This window comes from Trachypithecus francoisi, unplaced genomic scaffold, assembly GCF_009764315.1.
Source record: "Trachypithecus francoisi isolate TF-2019V2 unplaced genomic scaffold, Tfra_2.0 Lachesis_group5, whole genome shotgun sequence".
NCBI lineage: Eukaryota > Metazoa > Chordata > Mammalia > Primates > Cercopithecidae > Trachypithecus > Trachypithecus francoisi.
Window position 1 is genome coordinate 101,012,884 of NW_022681470.1, and position 23,205 is coordinate 101,036,088.

At 45.5% G+C, this 23,205-nt stretch overlaps 3 protein-coding genes across 4 annotated transcripts; 2 read left to right on the forward strand and 1 right to left on the reverse strand.

The window, feature by feature from the left end:
• The first annotated feature begins 7,231 nt into the window (after positions 1-7,231).
• On the forward strand, positions 7,232-9,019 carry RBM8A (RNA binding motif protein 8A). Of its 2 annotated transcripts, none has more exons than XM_033197943.1 (6): positions 7,232-7,403; positions 7,683-7,742; positions 7,874-7,951; positions 8,131-8,267; positions 8,567-8,703; positions 8,813-9,019. In XM_033197943.1, exons 1-6 carry the CDS (start codon positions 7,337-7,339, stop codon positions 8,856-8,858), a joined length of 525 nt encoding a protein of 174 aa, XP_033053834.1. In that variant the 5' UTR covers positions 7,232-7,336; the 3' UTR covers positions 8,859-9,019. The 2 variants fall into 2 exon arrangements, with proteins under 2 accessions (XP_033053834.1, XP_033053835.1); XM_033197944.1 differs by having other exon boundaries at positions 7,246-7,403; positions 7,877-7,951; positions 8,813-9,018.
• A 726-nt stretch (positions 9,020-9,745) lies between these two features.
• LOC117075525 (gonadotropin-releasing hormone II receptor) lies at positions 9,746-15,745 on the reverse strand. The gene is made up of 3 exons (XM_033197985.1): positions 14,843-15,745; positions 10,971-11,181; positions 9,746-10,523 (listed from the first exon to the last, which is right to left on the reverse strand). Exons 1-3 carry the CDS (start codon positions 15,350-15,352, stop codon positions 10,105-10,107), a joined length of 1,140 nt encoding a protein of 379 aa, XP_033053876.1. The 5' UTR covers positions 15,353-15,745; the 3' UTR covers positions 9,746-10,104.
• A 76-nt stretch (positions 15,746-15,821) lies between these two features.
• Positions 15,822-23,044, forward strand: PEX11B (peroxisomal biogenesis factor 11 beta). The gene is made up of 4 exons (XM_033197931.1): positions 15,822-16,116; positions 16,919-17,034; positions 17,721-17,922; positions 21,850-23,044. The coding sequence occupies exons 1-4, from the start codon at positions 16,061-16,063 to the stop codon at positions 22,253-22,255; spliced, it is 780 nt and encodes a 259-aa protein (XP_033053822.1). The 5' UTR covers positions 15,822-16,060; the 3' UTR covers positions 22,256-23,044.
• The last annotated feature ends 161 nt before the right edge of the window (positions 23,045-23,205 follow it).

Sequence of the window (23,205 nt, forward strand, 5' to 3'; positions counted from 1 at the left end):
CCTTCCCTACCTTATTATTCTGAAAGAAGTAGAGATCTTGCTTCTGAAGCCACTCCTAAGAAACTGCCCAGGGACAAGTTAAATTACAAACAATTCATGGGACTTTACTACCTAAGTTGCTTCTAGGGCATATGTATGCCATACTAGTAGTCTAGATTTCTGGATATACTCTACAGTAGATGGGGGTTATGGTTGAAACTGATTCTCTTTCAGTATTCCCTCTGCACATCTCCCCTGCTCACCCAGCTTAGTTAAACCCTACGTTTAGAACTTCCTGCCTGCAGCTATTAGTAGAAGGTAAAACATATTTCCATATTTCCCTTCACCCAATATTTTATTTTTTGGAAGCATTATCAGTCCTATTTGGTTAGTGAGAACCATGTTCCCCTTATTCCTGCTAAGTTGCTGCTGTTTACTACCTTAGATTCTCATTTGTTTTCTCTTTCTTTCCTCTTTTCCACATTAATTATTAGAACATGAGTTGATCAGGAAAATTAAATGAGACTTCAGTTTTCAGCACTTCCTAATTGACACCTTGGGAGACTGCAGTTATTTGTGTGTGTGTGTGTTTTTTTTTTTTTTTTTTTTGGGAGATGGAGTCTCACACTGTTGCCCAGGCTGGAGTGCAATGGGGCGATCTCGACTCACTGCAACCTCTGCCTCCAGGGTTCAAGCGATTCTCTTGCCTCAGCTTCCCCAGTAGCTGGGATTACAGGCACACGCCACCATGCCTAGCTAGTTTTTGTATTTTTAGTAGAGATGGGGTTTAACCATGTTGGCCAGGCTGTTCGTGAACTCCTGACATCAGGTAATCTACCTGCCTCAGCCTCCCAAAGTGCTAGGATTACAGGTGTGAGCCACTGTGCCTGGCCTATTTGTGGGTGGTGGTGGTGTTTTTTGAGACGGAGTCTCACTCTGTTGCCCAGGCTGGAGTGCAGTGGTGTGATCTCGGCTCCCTGCAACCTCCGCCTCCCAGGTTCATGCCATTCTCCTGTCTCAGCCTCCCGAGTAGCTGGGACTACAGGCGCCCGCCACTGCGCCCAGCTAATTTTTTGTATTTTTAGTAGAGACGGGGTTTCACTGTGTTAGCCAGGATGGTCTCGATCTCCTGACCTCATGATCCACCCGCTTCGGCCTCCCAAACTATTTGTGTTTTTAACACCATTCTCCCCCACCTCTTTCCTGGGTGACATAAGAGAGAAATAACCGGTAGTACAGCAGCTAAAGTATTCTCCTTTCAGAGAATTTTTTTGGCGGTCTCTAATATATATTTCCCCCTTGTTTCTGTGATCTCTTTTATACTATATTATTGTCCCATATACTTTCTAAACGGAGCTTGGGACATTTAGTATTCCTGCAATTGGACTTTGCACTTGACAATTATACAGACTTAGCTTTTAGAAATAGATTAGGTTCCAAACAGAAAGTTCAAGTGTAACAACAACAATAAAAATAAATAGATTAGGAAATAGGCCATAATTTGCTCTTTTGGATTTGGTAGGGGCAAGATGAAAGGCAACTTTCTTGCTTTTGAAATCATGTTGGATAAGATGTAAGGAATCCAGCTACAATTTTATTAGTGCTTAAAATGGGCCTCTTTGAATTCTCCAGGCCCAATCATTTTTTTTTTTTCTTACTAATCAGAAGAGAGCTGGGGTAGAAGCCCCATCTTTGTATTCCATGAAACACATTGGGTTGGAATAAAGGCAAAAACAGCTAGACATACCAGGTGTGTCTGTTTGTATTGATATTTATAAGCTGGCACTCATCAACACTCCTGTTTCTCCTGTGCTCCCTTCTCTGGGAAGAAGTGTGGGTTAAGGGATGTGAGTTGTGGGAAGAATTGTCCTGGTACTTCCTGGATTTATTATGTTTCTCAGATACCAACCAGTAAGATCCCAAATAACTTGAGAAAAATTGTTTCCTGATCTGTCCACTTCTGGTGTCAAAGATTTTACTCATCATCTTAGTACATTCTATGTATTTTATATGTATAATTTTATACAATTAAAAATAGATTTTTGTCTAGTGAGCCAGACTGACTCTTTCTTGAGACCTATATATTAGAGAAGCTCTAAAATGTCCGTCCTTTTACATGTATACTAAATAAGAATTTTTAGGCCGGGTGCAGTGGCTCACGCCTGCAATCTCAGCACTTTGGGAGGCCGAGGTGGGTGGATCACAACGTCAGGAGCTTGAGACCAGCCTGGCCAACATGGTGAAACCCCCATCTCTACTAAAAAAAATAAAAAATTAACTGGGCGTGGTGGTGGGCGCCTGTAATCCCAGCTACTTGGGAGGCTGAGGCAGGAGAATCACTTGAACCTGGGAGGTGGAGGTTGCAGTGAACCGAGATTGAGTGATTGCACTTCAGCCTTGGACATCAGGGCTAGACTCCGTCTCAGAAAAAAAAAAGAATTTTTATTAGCATTTTTGGGGTGGTAGAAATGATTGCACAAGGCAGCCTGCCTCCCTTTCTGCAGACATTTAACCTGGACTTTGTCCTTGGCCCTTTCTCCTCAACTCTACCTACTCCCACTGGCAATCTCACCCATTATGGTGGCTTGAACTCCACTATACACATGACTCTCAAATCTATTTCTTCCTCCCTAACCTGTTTTAAGCTTTTACATTTACTTTCCACATACTGGACATGACCACCTGAATATGACAAAAGCACTTTGAAACATCCAAAATAAAATACATTTCTCTCTACTGATTCCTCTTTGACTCTCTAGATCTATTATTCAAATTATTATTATTATTATTATTATTATTGAGACAAAGTCTTGCTCTTGTCCCCCAGGCTGGAGTGCAATGGCATGACCTCAGCTCACTGCAACCTCTGTCTCCTGGGTTCAAGCAATTCTCCTGCCTCAGCCTTCCGAGTAGCTGGGATTACAGGCGCCCACCACTACGCCTGGCTAATTTTTGTATTTTTAGTAGAGACCAGGTTTCACCATGTTGGCCAGGCTGGTCTCGAGCTCCTGACCTCAGGTGATCCAATTGCCTCGGCCTCCCAAAGTGCTGGGATTACAGGTGTGAGCCACCATGCCCGGCCAATCTATTAGAATTATTATCTATGCTGTTACCTAAGCCACACACCTCAGATCTGCCCTCAACTCTTCTCTACCATAATCTTTTTTTTTTTTTTGAGGCGGAGTCTTGCTCTGTCACCCAGGCTGGAGTGCAGTGGCCAGATCTCAGCTCACTGCAAGCTCCGCCTCCCGGGTTCCCGCCATTCTCCTGCCTCAGCCTCCGGAGTAGCTGAGACTACAGGCTTCCGCCACCTCGCCCGGCTAGTTTTTTGTATTTTTTAGTAGAGACGAGGTTTCACCGTGTTAGCCAGGATGGTCTCGATCTCCTGACCTCGTGATCCGCCCGCCTCGGCCTCCCAAAGTGCTGGGATTACAGGCTTGAGCCACCGCGCCCGGCCTTCTCTACCATAATCTAATCAGTCACTACTGTTGAGTCTACCTCCTAGTACGTTGTTTTTTTTGAGATGGAGTTTTGCTCTTGTCGCCCAGTACAATGGTGCAGTATCAGCTCACTGCATCCTCTGCCTCTCGAGTTCAAGAGATTCTCCTGCCTCAGCCTCCCAAGTAGCTGGGATTACAGGCACCCACTACCACACCTGGTGAATTTTTAAATTTTTAGTAGAGATGGGGTTTCACCATGTTGGCCAGGCTGGTCTTGAACACCTGACCTCAGGTGATCCGCCCACCTTGGCCTCCCAAAGTGCTGGGATTACAGGTGTGAGCCACTGTGCCTGGCCTACCTCCTAATATGTTTTGTCCATATTTACTGCCTTAGTTTAGGTTTGGTCCTTTCTCATCTCCAGACTGGATCACTACAAATAGCTTCCTAGCTGGTCTTCACCTCCATTCTTGACATCCTCCACACTGCTGTCATATTTCTTTATAAAATACTTATGACTGTGATACTCCCTTGCTTAAGCCATCACTGAACTATCTTTACCTTTAGCAGCATTTCTCAAGAGTTTAAAAAAAAATTTTTTTTGAGACAGGGTCTCATTCTAATGAGCAGGCCGGAATGCAGTGGTGTGATTTTGGCTCACTGCAACCCCGCCTCCCAGGCTCAAAGAATCCTCCCACCTCAACCTCCAGAGTAGCTAGGACTATAGGCACACACCACCACAACCAAGTAATTCTTTTTAAATTTTTTGTAGAGATGGGTCTTGCTATATTGCCCAGGCTGGTCTTGAACTCCTGAACTCAAACTATCCACCCGCCTCGGCCTCCCAAAGTGCTGGGATTACAGGCGTGAGCTACCATGCCCGGCCTACCATTTCCCAGTTTTATATGTGTTCCTGAGATGATTTTAGATGATAGATGGGCAAACAGTTTTTAATAGTTGTGCTTTTATCTGAATTTGTAGTAGAAAAATATTGATTTTCCTTTCAGTATACATTTATGTTTAAAGTCAGTCTATTTAAGGAAAAATAATAAGCAAAAACTAGTATGGGGACTATTTGCAAATATTAAAAACCATGAATACTCAAATATGTTGAAGTAGGTAAATTTCTCGCTTATAGGATAAATTCCAGAATCCTTAGCATAGCAGACCCTAAACTGTATTTCCAGCTTTATTTTCCCGTCACATAGCATCGTGCAGACAGAATATCCTGCCATTCTAATATTCATTCATTCGATAAGTATCTATCAGATGTCTACCACGAGCCAGATATTGGGCTAAACTTTAGGGATTTTAGTTATAAATAACTCTCTGCCATAAAGATTACATTCTAATGGGAAAAACAGACAATAAACAAGTTAGAAAGTAAACAAGGTAATTAAAGATTCTGACTGGCCTAAGCAACATGGCAAGACTCTCTCTACAAAAGATTTTTAAAAAATTAGCCGCATGTAGTGGCGTATGCCTGTAGTCCCAGATGCTCAGGAGGCTGAGGCAGGAGAATCACTTGGGCCTGGGAGGTTGGCTGCTGTGAGCCATAATTGCACCACTGCACTCAGCCTGGTTGACAGAGTAAGACCCTGTCTCAAAAAAAAAAAAAAGAAAGAAGATTCTGATTTAAGTTCTGTGAAGGAAATACACAGTGAAAGGAGGGTACAGAAGACCCCTTTGGGTGACAGTACTATTGAGACCTTAAGAATGAGGTCGAACTCGGCTGGGCGTGGTGACTCACACCTGTAATCCCAGCACTTTGGGAGGCCAAGGTGGGTGGATCACAAGGTAACGAGTTCAAGACCAGCCTGGCCAATATCGTGAAACCCCATCTCTACTAAAAAAATTTTAAAAAGCTGGGCATGGTGGCATGTGCCTGAAGTCCCAGCTACTTGGGAGGCTGAGGCAGGAGAATCACTTGAACCCAGGAAGTGGAGGTTGCAGTGGGCCGAGATCGCGCCACTACACTCCATCCTGGGTGACAGAGCGAGACGCCATCTCAAAGAAAAAAAAAAAAAAATGAGGTGGAACCCAATATGTGAAAAGCTAGAGGAAGAACACCAGGAACAGAAAGCTGCGGGGAGCAGTGGCTCATGCTTGTAATCCAAGCACTTTGGGAGGCTGAGAAGGGCAGATGACCGGAAGTCAGGAGTTAGAAACCAGGCTGGCCAACATGGCGAAACCCCGTATCCACTAAAAATACAAAAATTAGCTAGGTGTGGTGCCGCATGCCTGTAGTCCCAGCTACTCAGGAGGCTGAGGCAGGAGAAGACTTGAACCCAGGAGACGGAGGTTGCAGTGAGCCAAGATCGCATCACTGCACTGCAGCCTGAGCGACAGAGACTCCCGTCTTGAAAACAAAAACAAACAAAAAAAAAACAAGTTGCAAAAGCCCTGGGATGAGAAAGAGCACACCACCGATGGGCAAAAGTGCAAGGAGAGCTTCATGGGTGATGGAGAAGAATGGTGGTTGAACAGGTTGAAAACACAGGCAGAGCAGGCTGTGTGAGTTTAAAATTTTATTTTAAGTGCAGCAAAAAGCCAAGAAAAGAATCGGGTGCAGGGTTAGATGCCTGTAGTCCCAGCTGCTTGGGAGGCCAGAGGATCCCTTGTGTCCAGGAGTTTCAGGCCAGCCTGGGCAGTATAGCCAGACCCCTCTAACCAAAAGGGTTTTTAGGCCGGGCGCTGTGGCTCACGCCTGTAATCCTAACACTTTGGGAGGCAGAAGCTGGTGGATCACCTGAGGTCAAGAGTTCAAGAGCAGCCTGGCCAACATGGTGAAATCCCGTCTCTACTAAAAATACAAAAAATAGCCGGGTGTGGGGGCGGGCGCCTGTAGTCCCAGCTACTTAGGAGGCTGAGGCAGGAGAATCGCTTGAACCCCGGGTGGCAGTGAGCTGAGACCGCCACTGCACTCAGGCTGGGTGATAGAGCGAGACTCTGTCTCAAAACAACAAAAAGGGTTTTTAGTAGATATGTAACCAACTGATTTTTAAAATTATCACACTACCTACGTGGAGAATAAATTAGTGTCTCCTAATCGCTTTGAAATTTTATTTTTCGTTTTACTCTTTTTCACTTTTTTTTTTTTTTGAGACAGATTCTCGCTCTTGTCCCCCAGACTGGAGTGCAGTGGCAAGATCTCGGCTCGCTGCAACCTCCGTCTCCCGGGTTCAAGTGATTCTCCGGCCTCAGCCTCCCGAGTAGCTGGGATTACAGGCGCACTCCACCACGCCCAGCTAATCAACCTCCGTCTCGGGTTCAAGCGATTCTCCTGCCTCAGCCTCCCGAGTAGCTGGGATTACGGGCAGGGAGTTTTATCTTAAAAAAAAAAAAAATTGATATCTGTCTCACCAATCATATTGCAACCAGGTCTGTTAGTTTCCTGAAGAGAAATTAGGTGCTGCAGTACGTTCCAGAAGCAGCTCTTTATGCCCGTATTGCTGATCAAACTATTTTTTAAAAACGTTCCTATCATACATCACCTTGCCTCGGAACAGGGTACAGGCCTGGGATTTTTGATAGAAAAAGGTGTCTTCAGTGACCATTTCCCAGTTTGGGATGAAGAGACATAAAGAAGCCCTCTAATAAGGAAATTACCCCGGGCCTCACTGTTAATAGTACAGTATCAGCAGCTGCCGCGGTTAAGAGCAATCCACTGACCCCTGTAGTCTGCACCTCCCAACATGGCAGCATTTAGCTCGCGACCTGCTCAAGATGGCCACAGAAGTACTTCCGGCATCTTTCCGAACTAGGCCCGCCCCAAATTGCGTATTTTTACCGTGCGGAGGGAGGGATTTAGAGTTAGCCTTTGATTGGTCAGCTTGACTGGCGACCTTTCCCCTCTGCGACAGTTTCCCGAGGTACCTAGTGTCTGAGCGGCACAGACGAGATCTCGATCGAAGGCGAGATGGCGGACGTGCTAGATCTTCACGAGGCTGGGGGCGAAGATTTCGCCATGGATGAGGATGGGGACGGTGAGGACAGTGGAGGCGGGCGGGGGTAGCGGGGAAGGTGTGAGAGAAGGCTATAATAGGAAAATTTACTCTCTTTTCTCCCGGGTCGTGAGGATGGGAATCGGGGAACCGGGTCTTGGGTGGATTAGAGATTCCGCCCCCTTTAGGAGAAGGGAGGGCGTGACCGGGAAGGCACTGAGACTGGAGGCGGTTTGGGTCGGCTTGCAGTGTCTTGGGAAAGAAACGATTGTTACAAATGACTGTCATGGTTGCTTACTCTTTTATCTTCTGGGGCTCCAGAGAGCATTCACAAACTGAAAGAAAAAGCGAAGAAACGGAAGGGTCGCGGCTTTGGCTCTGGTGAGTGTGGGGAAAATGGGGTAGAGTGGCCTAGTAGGGCAGGAGCCCCGGGTTTTGGAGTCCCCACCCAACTCATAGGAACAATGGGAGAAAGGGGGAGTTTTCGGTGATCTCGTGTGTGTCCCTTACAGAAGAGGGGTCCCGAGCGCGTATGCGTGAGGATTATGACAGCGTGGAGCAGGATGGCGATGAACCCGGACCACAACGCTGTGAGTAATAATGGAACCTGTGAGGTATCCGTGTCTGTGGTAGTAGTTAGAAACCGATAACATAGTTAAGCAGTAGGAATGGGTTCAGAGATAGCTTAAACAATCTGAGTCCGCACTCACTCTACTCCTGTGAGCCTGCTTGAAGCGTTTCTCTTACAACTTCCCCCGTCCCCCAACAGCTGTTGAAGGCTGGATTCTTTTTGTCACTGGAGTCCATGAGGAAGCCACTGAAGAAGACATACACGACAAATTCGCAGAATATGGGGAAATTAAAAACATTCACCTCAACCTCGACAGGCGAACAGGATATCTGAAGGTATCCTAAGTGACACTTTATTGCCTCCTTTCTTTCATAACCCTTAGACAGCATTGGTAGTTCTGTGTTTGCTGTGGTTGGCCAAGAGCAAAGTTGAAATAAAATGACATTTAAAACATGGATATGTTTTGTCAGACACGCCAAAGAGACAGACATGTTGTATATATACAGAGATATATGATGTACATTCATTGCTTAAATTTTATAGATTTTCCTGAGTTTAGATTTGAGGAAAAAGATACTCAATGATGCTTGGGGAAATAGGAGGGTTTTCATATCTGTCTTTTTACTTTCCCCAGGGGTATACTCTAGTTGAGTATGAAACATACAAGGAGGCCCAGGCTGCTATGGAGGGACTCAATGGCCAGGATTTGATGGGACAGCCCATCAGCGTTGACTGGTGTTTTGTTCGGGGTCCACCAAAAGGCAAGAGGAGGTAAAATGAAGAGGGCAAACACTGGGTGAAGGGAATACAAACAAAACAGAATGAGGACGTAGTATTATGTCCCTCTAATGGGCTCTTCTCCCTGCTTCTTTTTCTCTAGAGGAGGCCGAAGACGCAGCAGAAGTCCAGACCGGAGACGTCGCTGACAGGTCCTCTGTTGTCCAGGTGTTCTCTTCAAGATTCCATTTGACTATGCAGCCTTGGACAAATAGGAGTGGGGTGGAACTTTCTGTGTTTATATTTAATCTCTTACCCTATATGCATAGTATTTGTGTTGCGAATAAATGTTCCATTTTTGTTTTCTACATTTAATATTACTTTCCTATCGTAAAATTGAAAGTTCTAAAGCATAGTAAGGCTGTATGGATCATTGTGAAGATAATTCTAGGGACTGAACTCTATTTCTTTTTTTTTTTTTTTTTTTTTTGAGACGGAGTCTCGCTCTGTTGCCCAGGCTGGAGTGCAGTGGCCGGATCTCAGCTCACTGCAAGCTCCCCCTCCTGGGTTTACGCCATTCTCCTGCCTCAGCCTCCTGAGTAGCTGGGGCTACAGGCGCCTGCCACCTCGCCCGGCTAGTTTTTTGTACTTTTTAGTAGAGACGGGGTTTCACCGTGTTAGCCAGGATGGTCTCGATCTCCTGACCTCGTGATCCGCCCGTCTCAGCCTCCCAAAGTGCTGGGATTACAGGCTTGAGCCACCGCGCCCAGCCTATTTCTTTTTTTTTTTTGAGACGGAGTCTTGCTCTGTCACCCAGGCTGGAGTGCAGTGGCCGGATCTCAGCTCACTGCAAGCTCCGCCTCCCGGGTTCACGCCATTCTCCCGCCTCAGCCTCCGGAGTAGCTGGGACTACAGGCGCCCGCCACCTCGCCCGGCTAGTTTTTTGTATTTTTTTGTAGAGACGGGGTTTTACCGTGTTAGCCAGGATGGTCTCGATCTCCTGACCTCGTGATCCACCCGTCTCGGCCTCCCAAAGTGCTGGGATTACAGGCTTGAGCCACCGCGCCCGGCCTCTTTTTTTTTTTGAGATAAGAGTCTTGCTGTGTTCCCCAGGCTGGAGTGCAGCTGCGTGATCATAGCTCACTGCAGCTTCAAACTCCTGGGCTCAAGCCATCCTTCTGCCTCACCCTCCCTAGTAGTTGGGATTACAGGCACATGCCACCATGCCCGGCTAAATTTTTAATATTTTTGTAGAGATGGGGTCTTGCTGTGTTGCCTGGGTTGGTTATATGAATTTCTATACTAGATACAGTCTCAAGTTTCAGGTAGGGTTTAAAGTAGACACTGGTCAGTATTTCTTTTTTGGGGGAACTAGGAGAGCAGGAGTAGAAGTGAGATGTTAAGATCTTATGGTATTAAAGACTTATTATTTTGTTCCTGTACACTCTGTTAGGATCAGATAGATGTTATAGAAATGTCTTTTGTTTCTCCTGCACTTGTTGATGTCACAGTTTTTTGTACTTCCTGCTGTCTAAGGGCATGAATCTCCTGTTGGAGCATTCTCCCAGACCCTTCTTTAGAAGAGTCTATACTAAGTTCTTGGTGCCCTCTTCGGCAGCCAAGTGTGAAGGCCCCATAGAGGAGAGGATCCAAAGGAGCATTGAGGAGGCCAAAAAGGAAAAGGATGTGGCTCAGGCTGGGAGGGACTTCAGTTAGCATGGTGGGGGAGAACCAGTACCACAGACCCAGTAGGTAATAAGGTGTCCAGCAGAGGATGAAGGTCAGCAAGATAAGCAGGGCCAGTCTCAGGGCCCGGAGACGAACACGGGGACGATTGTCAAAGGAGCGGCGGAGGACAAATTCACCAGCAGGGGCTAGGAATTTAGAAAATATACTGTAATTCAGACTCTAAGCTTCTGAACTGAGTATAGGGTGAATTGATGGAGGGGCATAGCTAGTGACACAGAGCTCGCCTCCTACAAGGAGGAGAATGCTGCAAACCCTTTTCCCCTTCCCAACCTGGGACTATATGATCTCTTACCCCCAGGGATTATGATAGAAATGTGAAGCCACCCAGTCTACTTTAAGACTTGATGGTGTTCAAGAATAAATAATACTGATTGCCTCCCTAGTCCTTGTCCAGCTAACTTAGCTGTTTACAATTGAAAGGATTCAATTAAATTAGCATCAGGTGCTAGACATGTGGTTAGGATCTCACCACAGTTTAGTGACTGGTAGATAGCTATTAGGTAGGTAGATAAATGATGCTAGAGGCAACAGGTCTAGGGTTAAGGATTAAGGCCTGGGAATTGGAGTCTCACCGTGGCTCCCCTTCCTTGTCTGGGGGCTGGACACACTGAGGACAATGCGGCTATAGCAGATGGCCATGGCAGTCAGTGGCAGCAGAAAGAGGCAGCAGAAGGTGAAGAGGTTATAGGTGGTCTCTTGCCATCGAGCCCTGAAGCTGCCTTTGGTGACACACTGAGTGAAAGGGACTGGGCCAGCTCGGTGGACGGTATGGAACAGGAACAGCTGGAGTGGAGTTCAGGACTATTAGAACTGGTTCCCCTCACCACCCAACCTACCCACCTGTGTCATACTGTCTCCTCCCAATTCATCCTTAATTCCAAGTGAAGCAGCACAGTGCTGAAAAACAGTTCATCCATGGTGCCATGTTAAAGAGGTTGGAAATATATCTTGAAATCCTGTCTTCCTTTTAGGCTTGAATATGATGCTGAGCAGTGAGTTTGTTAAATCTCGGAACTTAAAACAATCCCGCCTTCTCAAGTACTATTCTAACACTGCGCTTTATAAGGGATGATATTTCTACCACCTCACTCATATTTTTAGCTGAAATGATTTTCCTGGTATGTCTGTTATTTTGTGGAAAAAGAAAAACTGTGTAAAATGGGTGCTGCCAAAATTCCAGGCATTTTGCAGTGACTCTGAAGTGACCTTTAGTAGTAATAGTCTTATGTGCAGTAACTATAATGGTAAAGAATGTTAAATAATAAAATCTAACATTTTCCAAATGCTATTGGACTGCCCCTCCCCCTTTTTGTTAAATTGCTGGGTTTTCCAACTGAATCAGTAAAAACTATTTCCATTTAGAGCTACAAGGTTAAAGTGCCTGGGTTCCAGTAATGCAGATTGAGTCACTATTAATTTGATAAAAGGTAAGCTCAGTAGGTATCAGATTCCTAGATACAAGGCATTTGGGACAGTGATTTTAGCAGACATGAGGGACATTTAGGAAAGATGAATAGTTTCAGCCTAAGACAGAGTTTTGTGAACTGTTTGGAGTTATGATCAGGCTACTCTGAGCTACTCGGAAAATGTTATTTCCTCTTCCCATCTCTTGCATTCATATATTTATAATTTGTTTTTGTTTTTGTGCTATGCCTAAGAAGTACATGAGAATTGTGAGGAGTATAAAAATAGTCAAAGCTGGCTGGGCACAGTGGCTTATGCCTGTAATCCCAGCACTTTGGGAGGCTGAGGCGGGCGGATCACGAGGTCAGGAGATCGAGACCATCCTGGCTAATACGGTGAAACCCTGTCTGTACTAAAGATAAAAAAAAATTAGTGGTGGCAGGCGCCTGTCGTCCTAGCTACTCGGGAACTCCAGGAGGCTGAGGCAGGAGAATGGCGTGAACCCGGGAGGCGGAGCTTGCAGTGAGCTGAGATTGCGCCATTGCACTCCAGCCTGGGTGACAGAGCGAGACTCTGTCTCCAAAAAAAAAAAAAAATAGTCAAAGCTCTTGGATTCATAGTTTGGTCCAAGCCTTGCTTTGATCTTTCCTCTCTCCTATTTTATTACCATTTACCATGTACTATAGAAACATCCCTTTCAACTGCTGATAACTTGGGAACAAGCCTACAAAAATAAGTAATTTCTAACTACCCCAATCGTACCCCTAAGGACTCCTAAGCCCTTACCACACTAACGTGACATTATTAAATTTTTTATTTTATTAACACTAATATTTTAACTACAACTACAGCATATGGGCAAGGCAGAATTTACCCAGAAGGATACTAATTTGGAGCCAAAAAATTTCACCTTTTGCACATGTATCATACATGTCACAATCAGTTTGCCATCGAAACAAATAGAGATTGCAAATATTGTCAGATTGTCAGGCCATAAGAAAGGATGAAATTCATTTCCCATTGCATCATCTTGTGGCCCATGGATTTCAAGTGCCTTAGCCAAAATCATATAGCTAGTTAGCAGTAGAGCCGAGACTCAGAAAAAAAACAAAGTAAAACAGGCAAACTGAAACAAAAAGTCTTCTAATTCCCAGTCCACATGTAAAATTTGCTTTATGTAAACAAACCTAATTGTAAATGGCACTGTAGCAACAGGCTTCTTTTTAACACTTGGATTGGTAAAGGTCTTGTTTGCAACATATTAGAAGTATTGGTTTTCTCTTTTTATCTCCCTGGACAGTCTGGCTCTGTCGCCCACGCCAGAGTGCAGTGGTGCAGTCTTGGCTCACTGCAGCCTCCACCTCCCAGGTTCAAGAAATTCTCATGCCTCAGCCTGCTGAATAGTTGAGATTACAGGTGCTTACCACTACACCGGGCTAATTTTTGTATTTTTAGTAGAGATGGGCTTTCATCATGTTGGCCAGGTTGGTCTTGAACTCCTGACCTCAAGTGATCCACCCGCCTTGGCCTTCCAAAATGCTGGGATTACAGGCTTGAGCCACCAGGCCTTTCTTTGTTCTTAGGAGTATAGTCAGACTAACTTCTAGTAGTTATATTTCTAATAATTGAGGATGTAAGTAAGGATCAAATCTTAAATCAGTATAATATATTATCATTCCAGAAACAAATCCTAGACCCTTCTTGGCCTCCTTCTAGACAGAATGCTAATCCTACAGTCTCAGAGATGCTGCTCTATCCTGCCCCCCAACCCCATGATAGTGATAGTGGTTTTTGTCTTGAAGGAATTGCTTTGTATTTAGCTTTTTTCCCACCTAGATTTCTAGTTCCTTTTCAGTATTGGATTTGCTTTGAGATTTGATTAACCTAGTATTCAGGTTCAGATGCTCGCCTCTTTCCAATTTTAACACTCATTCGACAATAAAGTCAGTAAAAAACACAAATTTGGTTATGTCACTCTCTTTAGTGTCTCTCCACTGCACTCAGGATAAAGTACAATTTTATTATTTGTGATCTGGCTCGCTCTTCCCCTCTCAGCTCATTACTCACCATTAACTAGTCCTCAGCTTTAGCAGCATTGAGATCCTCTATCCTCCATCTTCCCTAGCATTTCTCCTATTTTAATTGGTCTAACACCTATCTCTGAAGAATCAAACATTAACATCTGGAAAGCTGTTCCTGACTGCATGGCTGTGTCAGACACCCCTCTCTGCCCCCCACCCCCATTGTCTTCTTTAGCTCCTTTAGCATAACACTTCCGAATACACTATATTGTAATTGCCTAATTTCTTTGTTTCCTGCACTAGTCAATACATTTCCTGAAGGCAGAATTTTGCTACCCTATCCTTAGCAAAATTTGAGTGGCCCTGGAGATGCATATCACTTTTTGAATGGATAAATGAGTACCACAAAGTTTTACCCAAACCACTGACTTCACTCTCTTCATAGACCCCCATGTATGTTTTTCTGTTTTTCTTCCCTGCCCCAATCTGAAGGAGGTGAGATTGGGAGGATGCAGAGATGCAGAAGCCAAGTGTAGTAAAACAGATCTAATGGAAGAGGCACAAATAGAGGATACTGCTTATGAAAGGCAGGCTCTTAACAGATGTAAATTAACATGCAAATAATCTTACAGAAGAGAGCAGAGGTAGCCGGGCACGGTGCCTCACGCCTGTAATCTCAGCACTTTAGGAGGCTGAGGCGGGCGGATCACGAGGTCGAAAGATGGAGACCACTTGGCCAACATGGTGAAACCTCGCCTCTACTAAAAATACAAAAATTAGCCGGGCGTGGTAGCGGGCGCCTATAGCTTCTCGGGAGGCTGAGGCAGGAGACTTGCTTGAACCCAGGAGGCGGAGGTTGCAGTGAGCCGGCAAAAAAAAAAAAAAAGCAGAGGCTTACTTCCTGAGAATTAATGGCCCCCAAGCGCACCCTTTAATTAATGGCCCCCAAGCGCACCCTTTAACTCATGCTACGGACCCAAATCCCTGTCCTGCCCGGTCCTGAGTCCTAGGTCACTCACCTGGGGCAAGGCAAGCAGGAAACTAAGTCCCCAGGCTGCCCCCAGAAGTTTCCTTACACCTGAACGGGATCCAAGCGGGTTGAGTACTGCTGCCTGGCGGTCCAGTCCAATGACCACAGGCAGGAAAGCTGCAGAATACATGGCCATTAGTTTCAGAAACATGAGTGTCCGACATGCGATGTCCCCGGCCAGCCATTGAACAGTGATATTCCAGGTGGCATCTAGGGGCATAACCACAAAAGTGACTAGTAAGTCGGCAGCTGCTAAATGGGCGAAAAGTCTCCTGACCGGAGAGGGGCGGAGCTGGCTGGGTTGCGGCCGTGTCACTGACCACAGGACGGCGAGGTTCCCTCCAGCCGAAGAAACAAACAGCACAATGGTCACTCCCACTCGGACCTTGGCTGCTGCCGAGAAGGTGGGCAGCTCTGAGCCCTCCACCACCACTCCTGATCCAGCCCAGACCTCCTCCCCCGCTGCTGACCCCCAAGGGGTGCCGTTGCCTGCAGACATGGTGGCCTGGAGAGAAACTGAGGAGGATGCAGTGTGGGTATGAAGCGGTTAGCTCTGGCCACTGATTCTTCTCCCACCTTTTCAGGATCTGGAGCTGATTATTGCGAACTTCGTTCACTAAAGCCTCTGCTTCTGGAGACTCTCCATCTGTTCTGGAGGAGGTCACTTGTCCAACTGTCAAGGTTCTGCAGGGAACGAAGATCTGGTACCAGTCACGCTCCTTTTTCCTTGGAAAGACCAGCCTAGGCTTCGGGTTTCTACTGCCCTAGACTTCTTTAGCCCCTACAGCCCTGGATTCAGTCAGAGCCTGCGTGCATGTGTATTTCGGATGTTCTGCCGGGCGCACACCTATCCTGGCCTCCAAGGCGTGGAGTTCACTGCGGCGCTTTCTCGCCCCGCCCCGACCCCTGCAGGCCCCGCCCTTGGTCCTGAATATTTAAAGAAGAATGTGCCGCTGGAGGCGTGCTAGGGAGTGGAGATCGTCTGATAAGGAGACCCTCTGAGGGAGACACGCACAATAATACGCAGATGTAGGCTCAAAAGACACGCGTTTCGCGTCCTGAAATTCCGCTTCGAGGGCAAGCTCCACTCGCTTTCTTTTCTGATATTGTTTGTCCCTCGCGAGGCACCGTTGGGTCGCGCAGGAGGCGTGACTAGGGGCGGGAAGTGGGGCGGGAGCGGGGCCGCGGAGCCTGGGCTGCCGCTGTCATGGACGCCTGGGTCCGCTTCAGTGCTCAGAGCCAAGCCCGGGAGCGGCTGTGTAGGTGCGGCCCGAATAGGAATGGGGGTGGGGCGGGGGAGGGATGGGCAGAGGAAGACTCTAGTGAGGCGAAATCAGTTCAGGCTACAGGGGGGTCAAGAAGGGTCAACTCTGGCTACCCGAACGGACCGTGAGGCGCAGATTTGAGCCGCTGTTGAGATGATTCCTTTCCGCTCGCGGAAGAGATGGGGAAACTGAGGCATGAGTGGGTCAGCGGGGAGGCCACTCAGGGTTGCTGTGTCCACATAAGACCGACAGTGTTCTCACTGAGCGTTGATAGAATGAGGAGCATTCACCTCACGGTGGATAGCCCTGGACTCTGCCCCCAGAGATGAGGAGGCACTCCCAGTTTCCATGTCCCCACACCGTGCTGTCATTCGGGAACTCCTCTGCGTCCGTCCTGGCGTTTGGTCTCCATTCAGCTAGAGGGCCTTGAAATCTCTTAGTTCACCTGTTTTGAGGAATAAAATGCCCTCCAACTGTCTGCCTCCCCTCATCGATCACATACATGCTCACGCTGATGTGCTTGTGATGGACCCTGCGGCCTGCACCGGCCCCTTCCGGCCTCATCATTGTCAAATCTCTTATTTGCTCAGCATTCAATAGTGTTCCCCACCCCTTTCTAGACTCTTTTCTCCTTATGCCTTTCCCTTCCTCTGACCTGGAGAAATGGTGAGATATGGGCATGGAGGAGGAAGGGGAGTGGTCTCAAACTGGGAAAGGGGGAAGTCTGTGCCTTTTGGAGGGTAATTTTGAGCGGAAGGTAAGGGAGGTCTCCACCTTACCTTGCCTGCCCTCTCCTCTAGGGCCGCCCAGTATGCTTGCTCTCTTCTTGGCCATGCGCTGCAAAGGCATGGAGCCAGTCCTGAGTTACAGAAACAGATTCGACAGCTGGAGGGCCACCTGAGCCTTGGAAGAAAGCGTAAGTAACTCTGTCTTTCCTTTTATCCCCCAACCCTTCCTCCATCCCCAGCTCTCCTTCCTTGGTCCCTTCTTCCTGTACCCTCTCTGCCTGTTCTTCTTTCTCATTTGGCTCTGCACTTACCCTCTGCATGCGTCAAGTTGAGATAAGAGAGCAGGGGTACGGAAGTAATTAGGAGGGTTGGAGAGAATGGGGCAAGTTTGAGAAAACTAAACTGGCACAAAAATTAAATTTGAAATTGAAAAATGAAGTGTTTCTTCTCTTTATCTTTTATTTTTTTTTTGAGACAGAGTCTCTCGTCCAGGTTGGAGTGCAGTGGCCCAATCTCGGCTCACTGCAACCTCTGCCTCCCAGGTTCAGGCAATTCTCCTGTCTCAGCCTCCTGAGCACCTGGGACTACAGGTGCCCACCACCATGCCGGGCTAATTTTTGTATTTTTAGTGGAGATGGGGTTTCACCATATTGGCCAGGCTGGTCTCAAACTCCTGACCTCAGGTGATCCAGCCACCTCGGCCTCCCAAAGTGCTGGAATTACAGGCTTGAACCACCGCGTCCAGCCTGTTTCTGCTCTTCAAAAAAATTGTTATTATTGCTCAACTTTTGCCTTCTTGCTTTCTCTGTTTCTGTTTCTTGCTATCTGCCTCTCTACTTACAAATCCTTGCTTTCCCTTTCTAATCTTCACAAGTTCTACGCCTGGGTAACTCAGCAGATGCCCTTGAGTCAGCCAAAAGAGCTGTTCACCTATCAGATGTTGTCCTGAGATTCTGCATCACTGTTAGTCACCTCAATCGAGCCTTATACTTTGCCTGTGACAATGTCCTGTGGGCTGGAAAGTCTGGACTGGCTCCCCGTGTGGATCAGGAGAAGTGGGCCCAGCGTTCATTCAGGTTTGATATCCTTTTCTCCTTCAAAAAAAATTTTTTTTTTTTTTTGTAGCCTCTATATTGCATAGCTTGTCTTATATGAGGGAAAGATCTCTTAGGATCTTTCCAGAGTATATAAGTCTTGATCAGCCACTTGGCTTCCAGTCTTCAGTTAGATCTTAAACTATTGGAGAATATCAAATGGGGGGAGATGGAAGACAGATGATCTTCCATAATGAATGACTAATATTGTGCAAGGTAAGATATTATATCACTTTAATTGTGCTTCTATACCACAGGTTATTCCCCCTCACTACCTGCTTACTCATTCATTCCAAAAATATTTATTAGATGCTTACTGTGGGGCAGGGGATAAAGCACAGAGCTAAACAGATAATGTGCCTATGTACCTGTTCCCATGAAGCTTCCAGTTTAGTGGGGGAGTTAGATACTACAATGAATAACTTCTCATATATATTTGTGGGAAAGTATGCGGTATTATGAAAGAATATCACAAGGAGAGCTAATTTAGATTGAAAAATCGGGAAAAAACTCTTTGAGAAAGCAATATTTTAGTTCAGACCTGATGTCTGAGTAGGAGGAGTTAGACAAAGCCAACAGTAGCAGAAAAGACATTTCCAAACAGAGAAAATAGCACATTCTAAGTAAGACTTTGAACTAAGACTTCAGGGAATTAGAGAAATAGAAAGCCAGTGTGATTGACAGTATTGAGTCCATCAGTTCAAATTTGAGAGGTAGACAGGCATCAGACCTTTCATATAGGGCCTTTTAGTTAATGCTTGTTTTATTTTATCCTACAATGGAACATTATTGAAGGATTCTGAGCAGGGAAATGACTTGATTCAAATTGTGTTTAAAGGACATCTCTTTCTGAGATGTTGAAAATGGATTGCAGGCCAGGCGTGATGGCTCACACCTGTAATCCCAGCACTTTGGGAAGCCGAGGTTGGGGGATCACGAGGTCAGGAGTTCAAGACCAACCTGGCCAACATGGCAAAACCCCGTCTGTACTAAAATTACAAAAATTAACCAGGTGTGGCGGCGGGCACCTGTAATCCCAGCTACTCGGGAGGCTGAGGCAGGAGACTTGCTTGAACCTGGGAGGCAGAGGTTGCAGTGAGCTGCGATTGTGCTATTGCACTCCAGCCTAGGTGACAAAAGCAACACTCCATCTCAAAAAAAAAAAAAAAAAAGAAAGAAAAGAAAAGAAAATGGATTGCAGTGGGGCAAGAGAGGAGGAGATGCCCTAATATGAGCAAGAGATGACGTTGGCTTGGACAAAGGAGGTAGCTGACAATGAAGGTAGGGAGAATATGATGTGGGAGTAAAATTCCCTAACATATTATCTGTATTTGTTTTTTGTTTTCCTATGATTGTACTTTTTCATTATATTAACCTTGCTTTTCCCTTCATCTTTCTCAGTGATTTACAACTATAACATGGCTTATGATGTATGAGGGGTGGGAGCAGAGGCATGGCTGGAGCAGTATGGAAAAGCAACTCCCTAAAGGAGTCTGTATGTTACATTTATTCATTTCATCCAACAGATACTTACTGAGCTCTTACCATATGGTAGGCATCAGTCTACATACAGGGGTACAGTGGTTAAAGACAAACAAGGCCTCTGCTCCTCTGGAACTTACCTTGTAATGGGATGAGATAAATATAAATAAACAATAAATTAAAATATCAGATACTGGTAAGTGTTATGCAGGAAATTAAAACAGGGTTATGGAGTAGAGAGTAACTGATTCAGTGCTTTAGATTTAGGGATAAGGGAAGGCCTCTCCGAAGAGGTGATATTTAAGCTCATACCTGAAGAGCAAGAAAGAACTAGCTATGTGAGGATTTTGGAGGGAGAATATTCCAGGTAGAGGGAATAGGTAGTGCAAAGGTCCTAAGGCAAGAACAAGCATGATGAAATTAAAATGTAGAAAGAAACCAACATGGTTGGCGCATAATGATTGAAGGAAAGAATGATACAAGGTAAAGTTAGAGGGGTAGGGACCAGATGTTGAGTCCTGTAAGCCTCTCTAAGGTATTTACATTTTATTATGAATGTGATAGGAAGAAAACCATGACAAGCTGTGTTTTTTTGTTTGTTTGTTTATTTGTTTTTCTTTTTTTTTGAGATGGAGTCTTGCTCTGTTGCCCAGGCTGGAGTGCAATGGTGCAATCTCAGCTTACTGCAACCTCCACCTCCCAGGTTCAAGCAATTCTCCTACCTCAGCCTCCTGAGTAGCTGGGATTACAGGCACGTGCCACCACGCCTGGCTAATGTTTGTATTTTTGGTAGAGACAGGGTTTCACCACGTTGGTCAGGCTGGTCTCAAACTCCTGACCTCATGGTCCGCCTGCCTCGGCCTCCCAAAGTGCTGAAATTATAGGCGTGAGCCACCACGCCTGGTCAACCATGGAGAGTTTTAAGAAGGGAAGTAGTGATGTGATTTATGTTTATGCTAGCTACTATATGAAAATAGATTGTTGGGGGTGGGGCAAGAATGGCCACAGTGAGACCAGTTAAAACACTAAAGCAGAAGTCCAGACAAGAGATGTTAGTGGCTTAGAGTATGGCGGTGGGGTGTGATAGAGAGATGTGGTTGGATTCAGGATATACTTTTAAGGTAGATCAAGTTATTGAGTACAGACCACCATTGTCAGATTGGATTGCAAATAAAAAACATGGATTTTTTTACTGAAGAAATTTATAATTTAACACATTTGGCAATTAAACCTCTGGGCCACTTTTTTTTTTTTTTTTTAAAGAAATAGGGATTGGATTTAGATCACCTTTAATATGTTTGAGTCTCTGAAACAACTGAAATTTGTTCTTTCAAAACAAATTTGCCTTGTTATAGGTCAAGTAGAGAGAGAGAGTGTGTGTGAGTGTGTGTGTGTGTGTTGCCAAGTGGAAAATGAAGTTTGAGATTGACCTTGGAAGATTTCATGATGCTCATGAAGTTTAAAACAGGATCTTAAGGCGCACATAAACATGTATTAGTTATAGAATGGTGGGAGGACTGTGTTTCTTCATTTTTATTGGGACATAATTGACAAATATAAATTATATATATTTAAGGAGTTATAGCTCGATGTTTGTACATGTATGTTGTGACGTGATCACCACAGTCAAGCTAATTAACATATCCATCATCTCGCATAATTACCTTTTTTCTTTTATGGTAAGAACACTTAAGATCTACCCTCCTGGCAAATTTCAAGTATACAATACAGTATTGTTAACTATAGTCACAATGTTGTACATTAGATCTCCAGAACTTATTCATCTTGCATAACTGAAACTTGTACACTTTGACCAATATCTTCCCATTTCCCCCACTCCCCAACCCCTGGCAACCCCCATTCTATTCTGTGCCTCTATGAGTTAGCCCTTTTTTTTTTTTGATACAGAATCTTTCTTTGTTGCTCAGGCCAGAGTGCAGTGGTGAGATCTCGGCTCACTGTAACCTCTGCTTCCTGGGTTCAAGCAATTCTCATGCCTCAGCCTCCCGAGTAACTGGGATTAAAGGCGCTGGCTACCACACCTGGCCAATTTTTGTATTTTTATTAGGGACGGGGTTTTGCCATGTTGACCAGGCTGGTCTCAAACTCCTGACCTCAGGTAATCCACCTGCATCGGCCTCCCAAAGTGCTGGGATTACAGGCATGAGCCACCACGCCCGACCTTATTTTAGCTTCCACCTGTAAGTGAGATTATGCAGTATTTGTCTTTCTGTGTCTGGCTTGTTTTGCTTAGCATAGTGTCCTCAAGGGAGGACATTTCTGATAGGGGTAATAGCATTCACTTTACTTCTGATGATCTAATGTGTAATCTCTTTGTGCTACAGGAAAAGACAATGTTAAAATGTGATGTTGAATATGTTAAGTAGGTATCCATGCCCTTACTGACCCTTTTGCTCTGTGTATCAGGTACTATTTGTTTTCCCTCATCATGAATTTGAGCCGTGATGCTTATGAGATTCGCCTACTGATGGAGCAAGAGTCTTCAGCTTGTAGCCGGCGACTGAAAGGTTCCGGAGGAGGAGTCCCTGGAGGAAGTGAAACTGGGGGACTTGGGGGACCAGGGACTCCAGGAGGAGGTCTGCCCCAGCTGGCTCTGAAACTTCGGCTGCAAGTCCTGCTCCTGGCTCGAGTCCTTAGAGGTCATCCCCCACTTCTGCTAGATGTGGTCAGAAATGCCTGTGATCTCTTCATTCCACTGGACAAACTAGGCCTCTGGCGCTGTGGCCCTGGGATTGTGGGGCTTTGTGGCCTCGTGTCCTCCATCCTGTCTATTCTCACCCTAATCTATCCCTGGCTACGACTCAAGCCCTGACCTTCTGGTACAGGATAAGGAGGGGACCTGAATTGGTGAGATGGAATCTTAGATCGTCCCCCATGTACCAGCCTCATTCGAATTCTACTCTTTGGTTAAAGTTAGAAATTCAGAGATTTAGGGGTGGAGGAAGAGCTTTGGGGAAGATGAGGTAAGGAAAGGTGACTCGTGAAGTTAATAGGATGTGTCTAATTTCTAGATGTGCCTGAGCTTCTGTTCTTTTCCTCTGTCTTTGTCTGTGTCTCTCTTGAATGTATTTACTTTGTGTCTGTTATGTCTATTTAAGGTTCTGTGTCCATGCATCTCTCTCTCTCTTTCTTTTTTTAACCTTCTCATTCTTCTATCCAGGGATTTAATCAGCAGAATTACTTTTTGGTAGGGGAGGTATAAGGTTTGGTCTGTAAGGTTCTAACTGCCTTCTTTTTTCTCACAGAGGTGGCTTATGGCAGATTTTTCCTCCTTCAAACTCCAAACATAATTTTTAATACTATGTGCCAGTGGACTCTTCCCTCATATCTCTGCACCACAAGTGGTTGGATGTTTCCTCTTCCTCCCTCATGTCTACCTCACCAGCCTCGCTCATGATTTGGCCCTTATCCTTCCTTGTACACATACCTTCAGATTTCTGCTTACACTTTGATTTCAGAGCTTTATTCCCTAGTCTGTTCCCTAGTGTAGCATCTTGCTGTAAATCTTGTACAATGATTCTGTGTAAATAGCTGTGGCCTATGCCAATGATGAAGAGCAAGCCTTTCAGGTAAGCAAATTAAAGTTCAGTTTGCTCATCAACATTTAGTCTGGTCCCTCATTTTTTGGTCATTTGAGGCCCCTATTCCTGTCACTATGGTTTGGGTTTTTCTTGGGATTAGCCACTAATGTCACCCACATTATTTTTATTGAGCACCTACAGTATGTAAAGCAAAATACTTAGTGGGCATCCAGAAATCTAA

Coding starts and splice junctions, on each gene's coding strand:
- RBM8A (XM_033197943.1), top strand. CDS start 7,337: ATGGCGGACGTGCTAGATCTTCACGAGGCTGGGGGCGAAGATTTCGCC. Junction 7,743..7,873: donor GGGTCGCGGCTTTGGCTCTG/GTGAGTGTGGGG, acceptor TGTCCCTTACAG/AAGAGGGGTCCCGAGCGCGT. Junction 8,704..8,812: donor CCACCAAAAGGCAAGAGGAG/GTAAAATGAAGA, acceptor CTTTTTCTCTAG/AGGAGGCCGAAGACGCAGCA.
- PEX11B (XM_033197931.1), top strand. CDS start 16,061: ATGGACGCCTGGGTCCGCTTCAGTGCTCAGAGCCAAGCCCGGGAGCGG. Junction 16,117..16,918: donor GCCCGGGAGCGGCTGTGTAG/GTGCGGCCCGAA, acceptor CCTCTCCTCTAG/GGCCGCCCAGTATGCTTGCT. Junction 17,035..17,720: donor CCTGAGCCTTGGAAGAAAGC/GTAAGTAACTCT, acceptor AATCTTCACAAG/TTCTACGCCTGGGTAACTCA.
- LOC117075525 (XM_033197985.1), bottom strand. CDS start 15,352: ATGTCTGCAGGCAACGGCACCCCTTGGGGGTCAGCAGCGGGGGAGGAG. Junction 11,182..14,842: donor TCCTGCTTGCCTTGCCCCAG/GTGAGTGACCTA, acceptor ACTCCACTCCAG/CTGTTCCTGTTCCATACCGT. Junction 10,524..10,970: donor GACAAGGAAGGGGAGCCACG/GTGAGACTCCAA, acceptor CTAAATTCCTAG/CCCCTGCTGGTGAATTTGTC.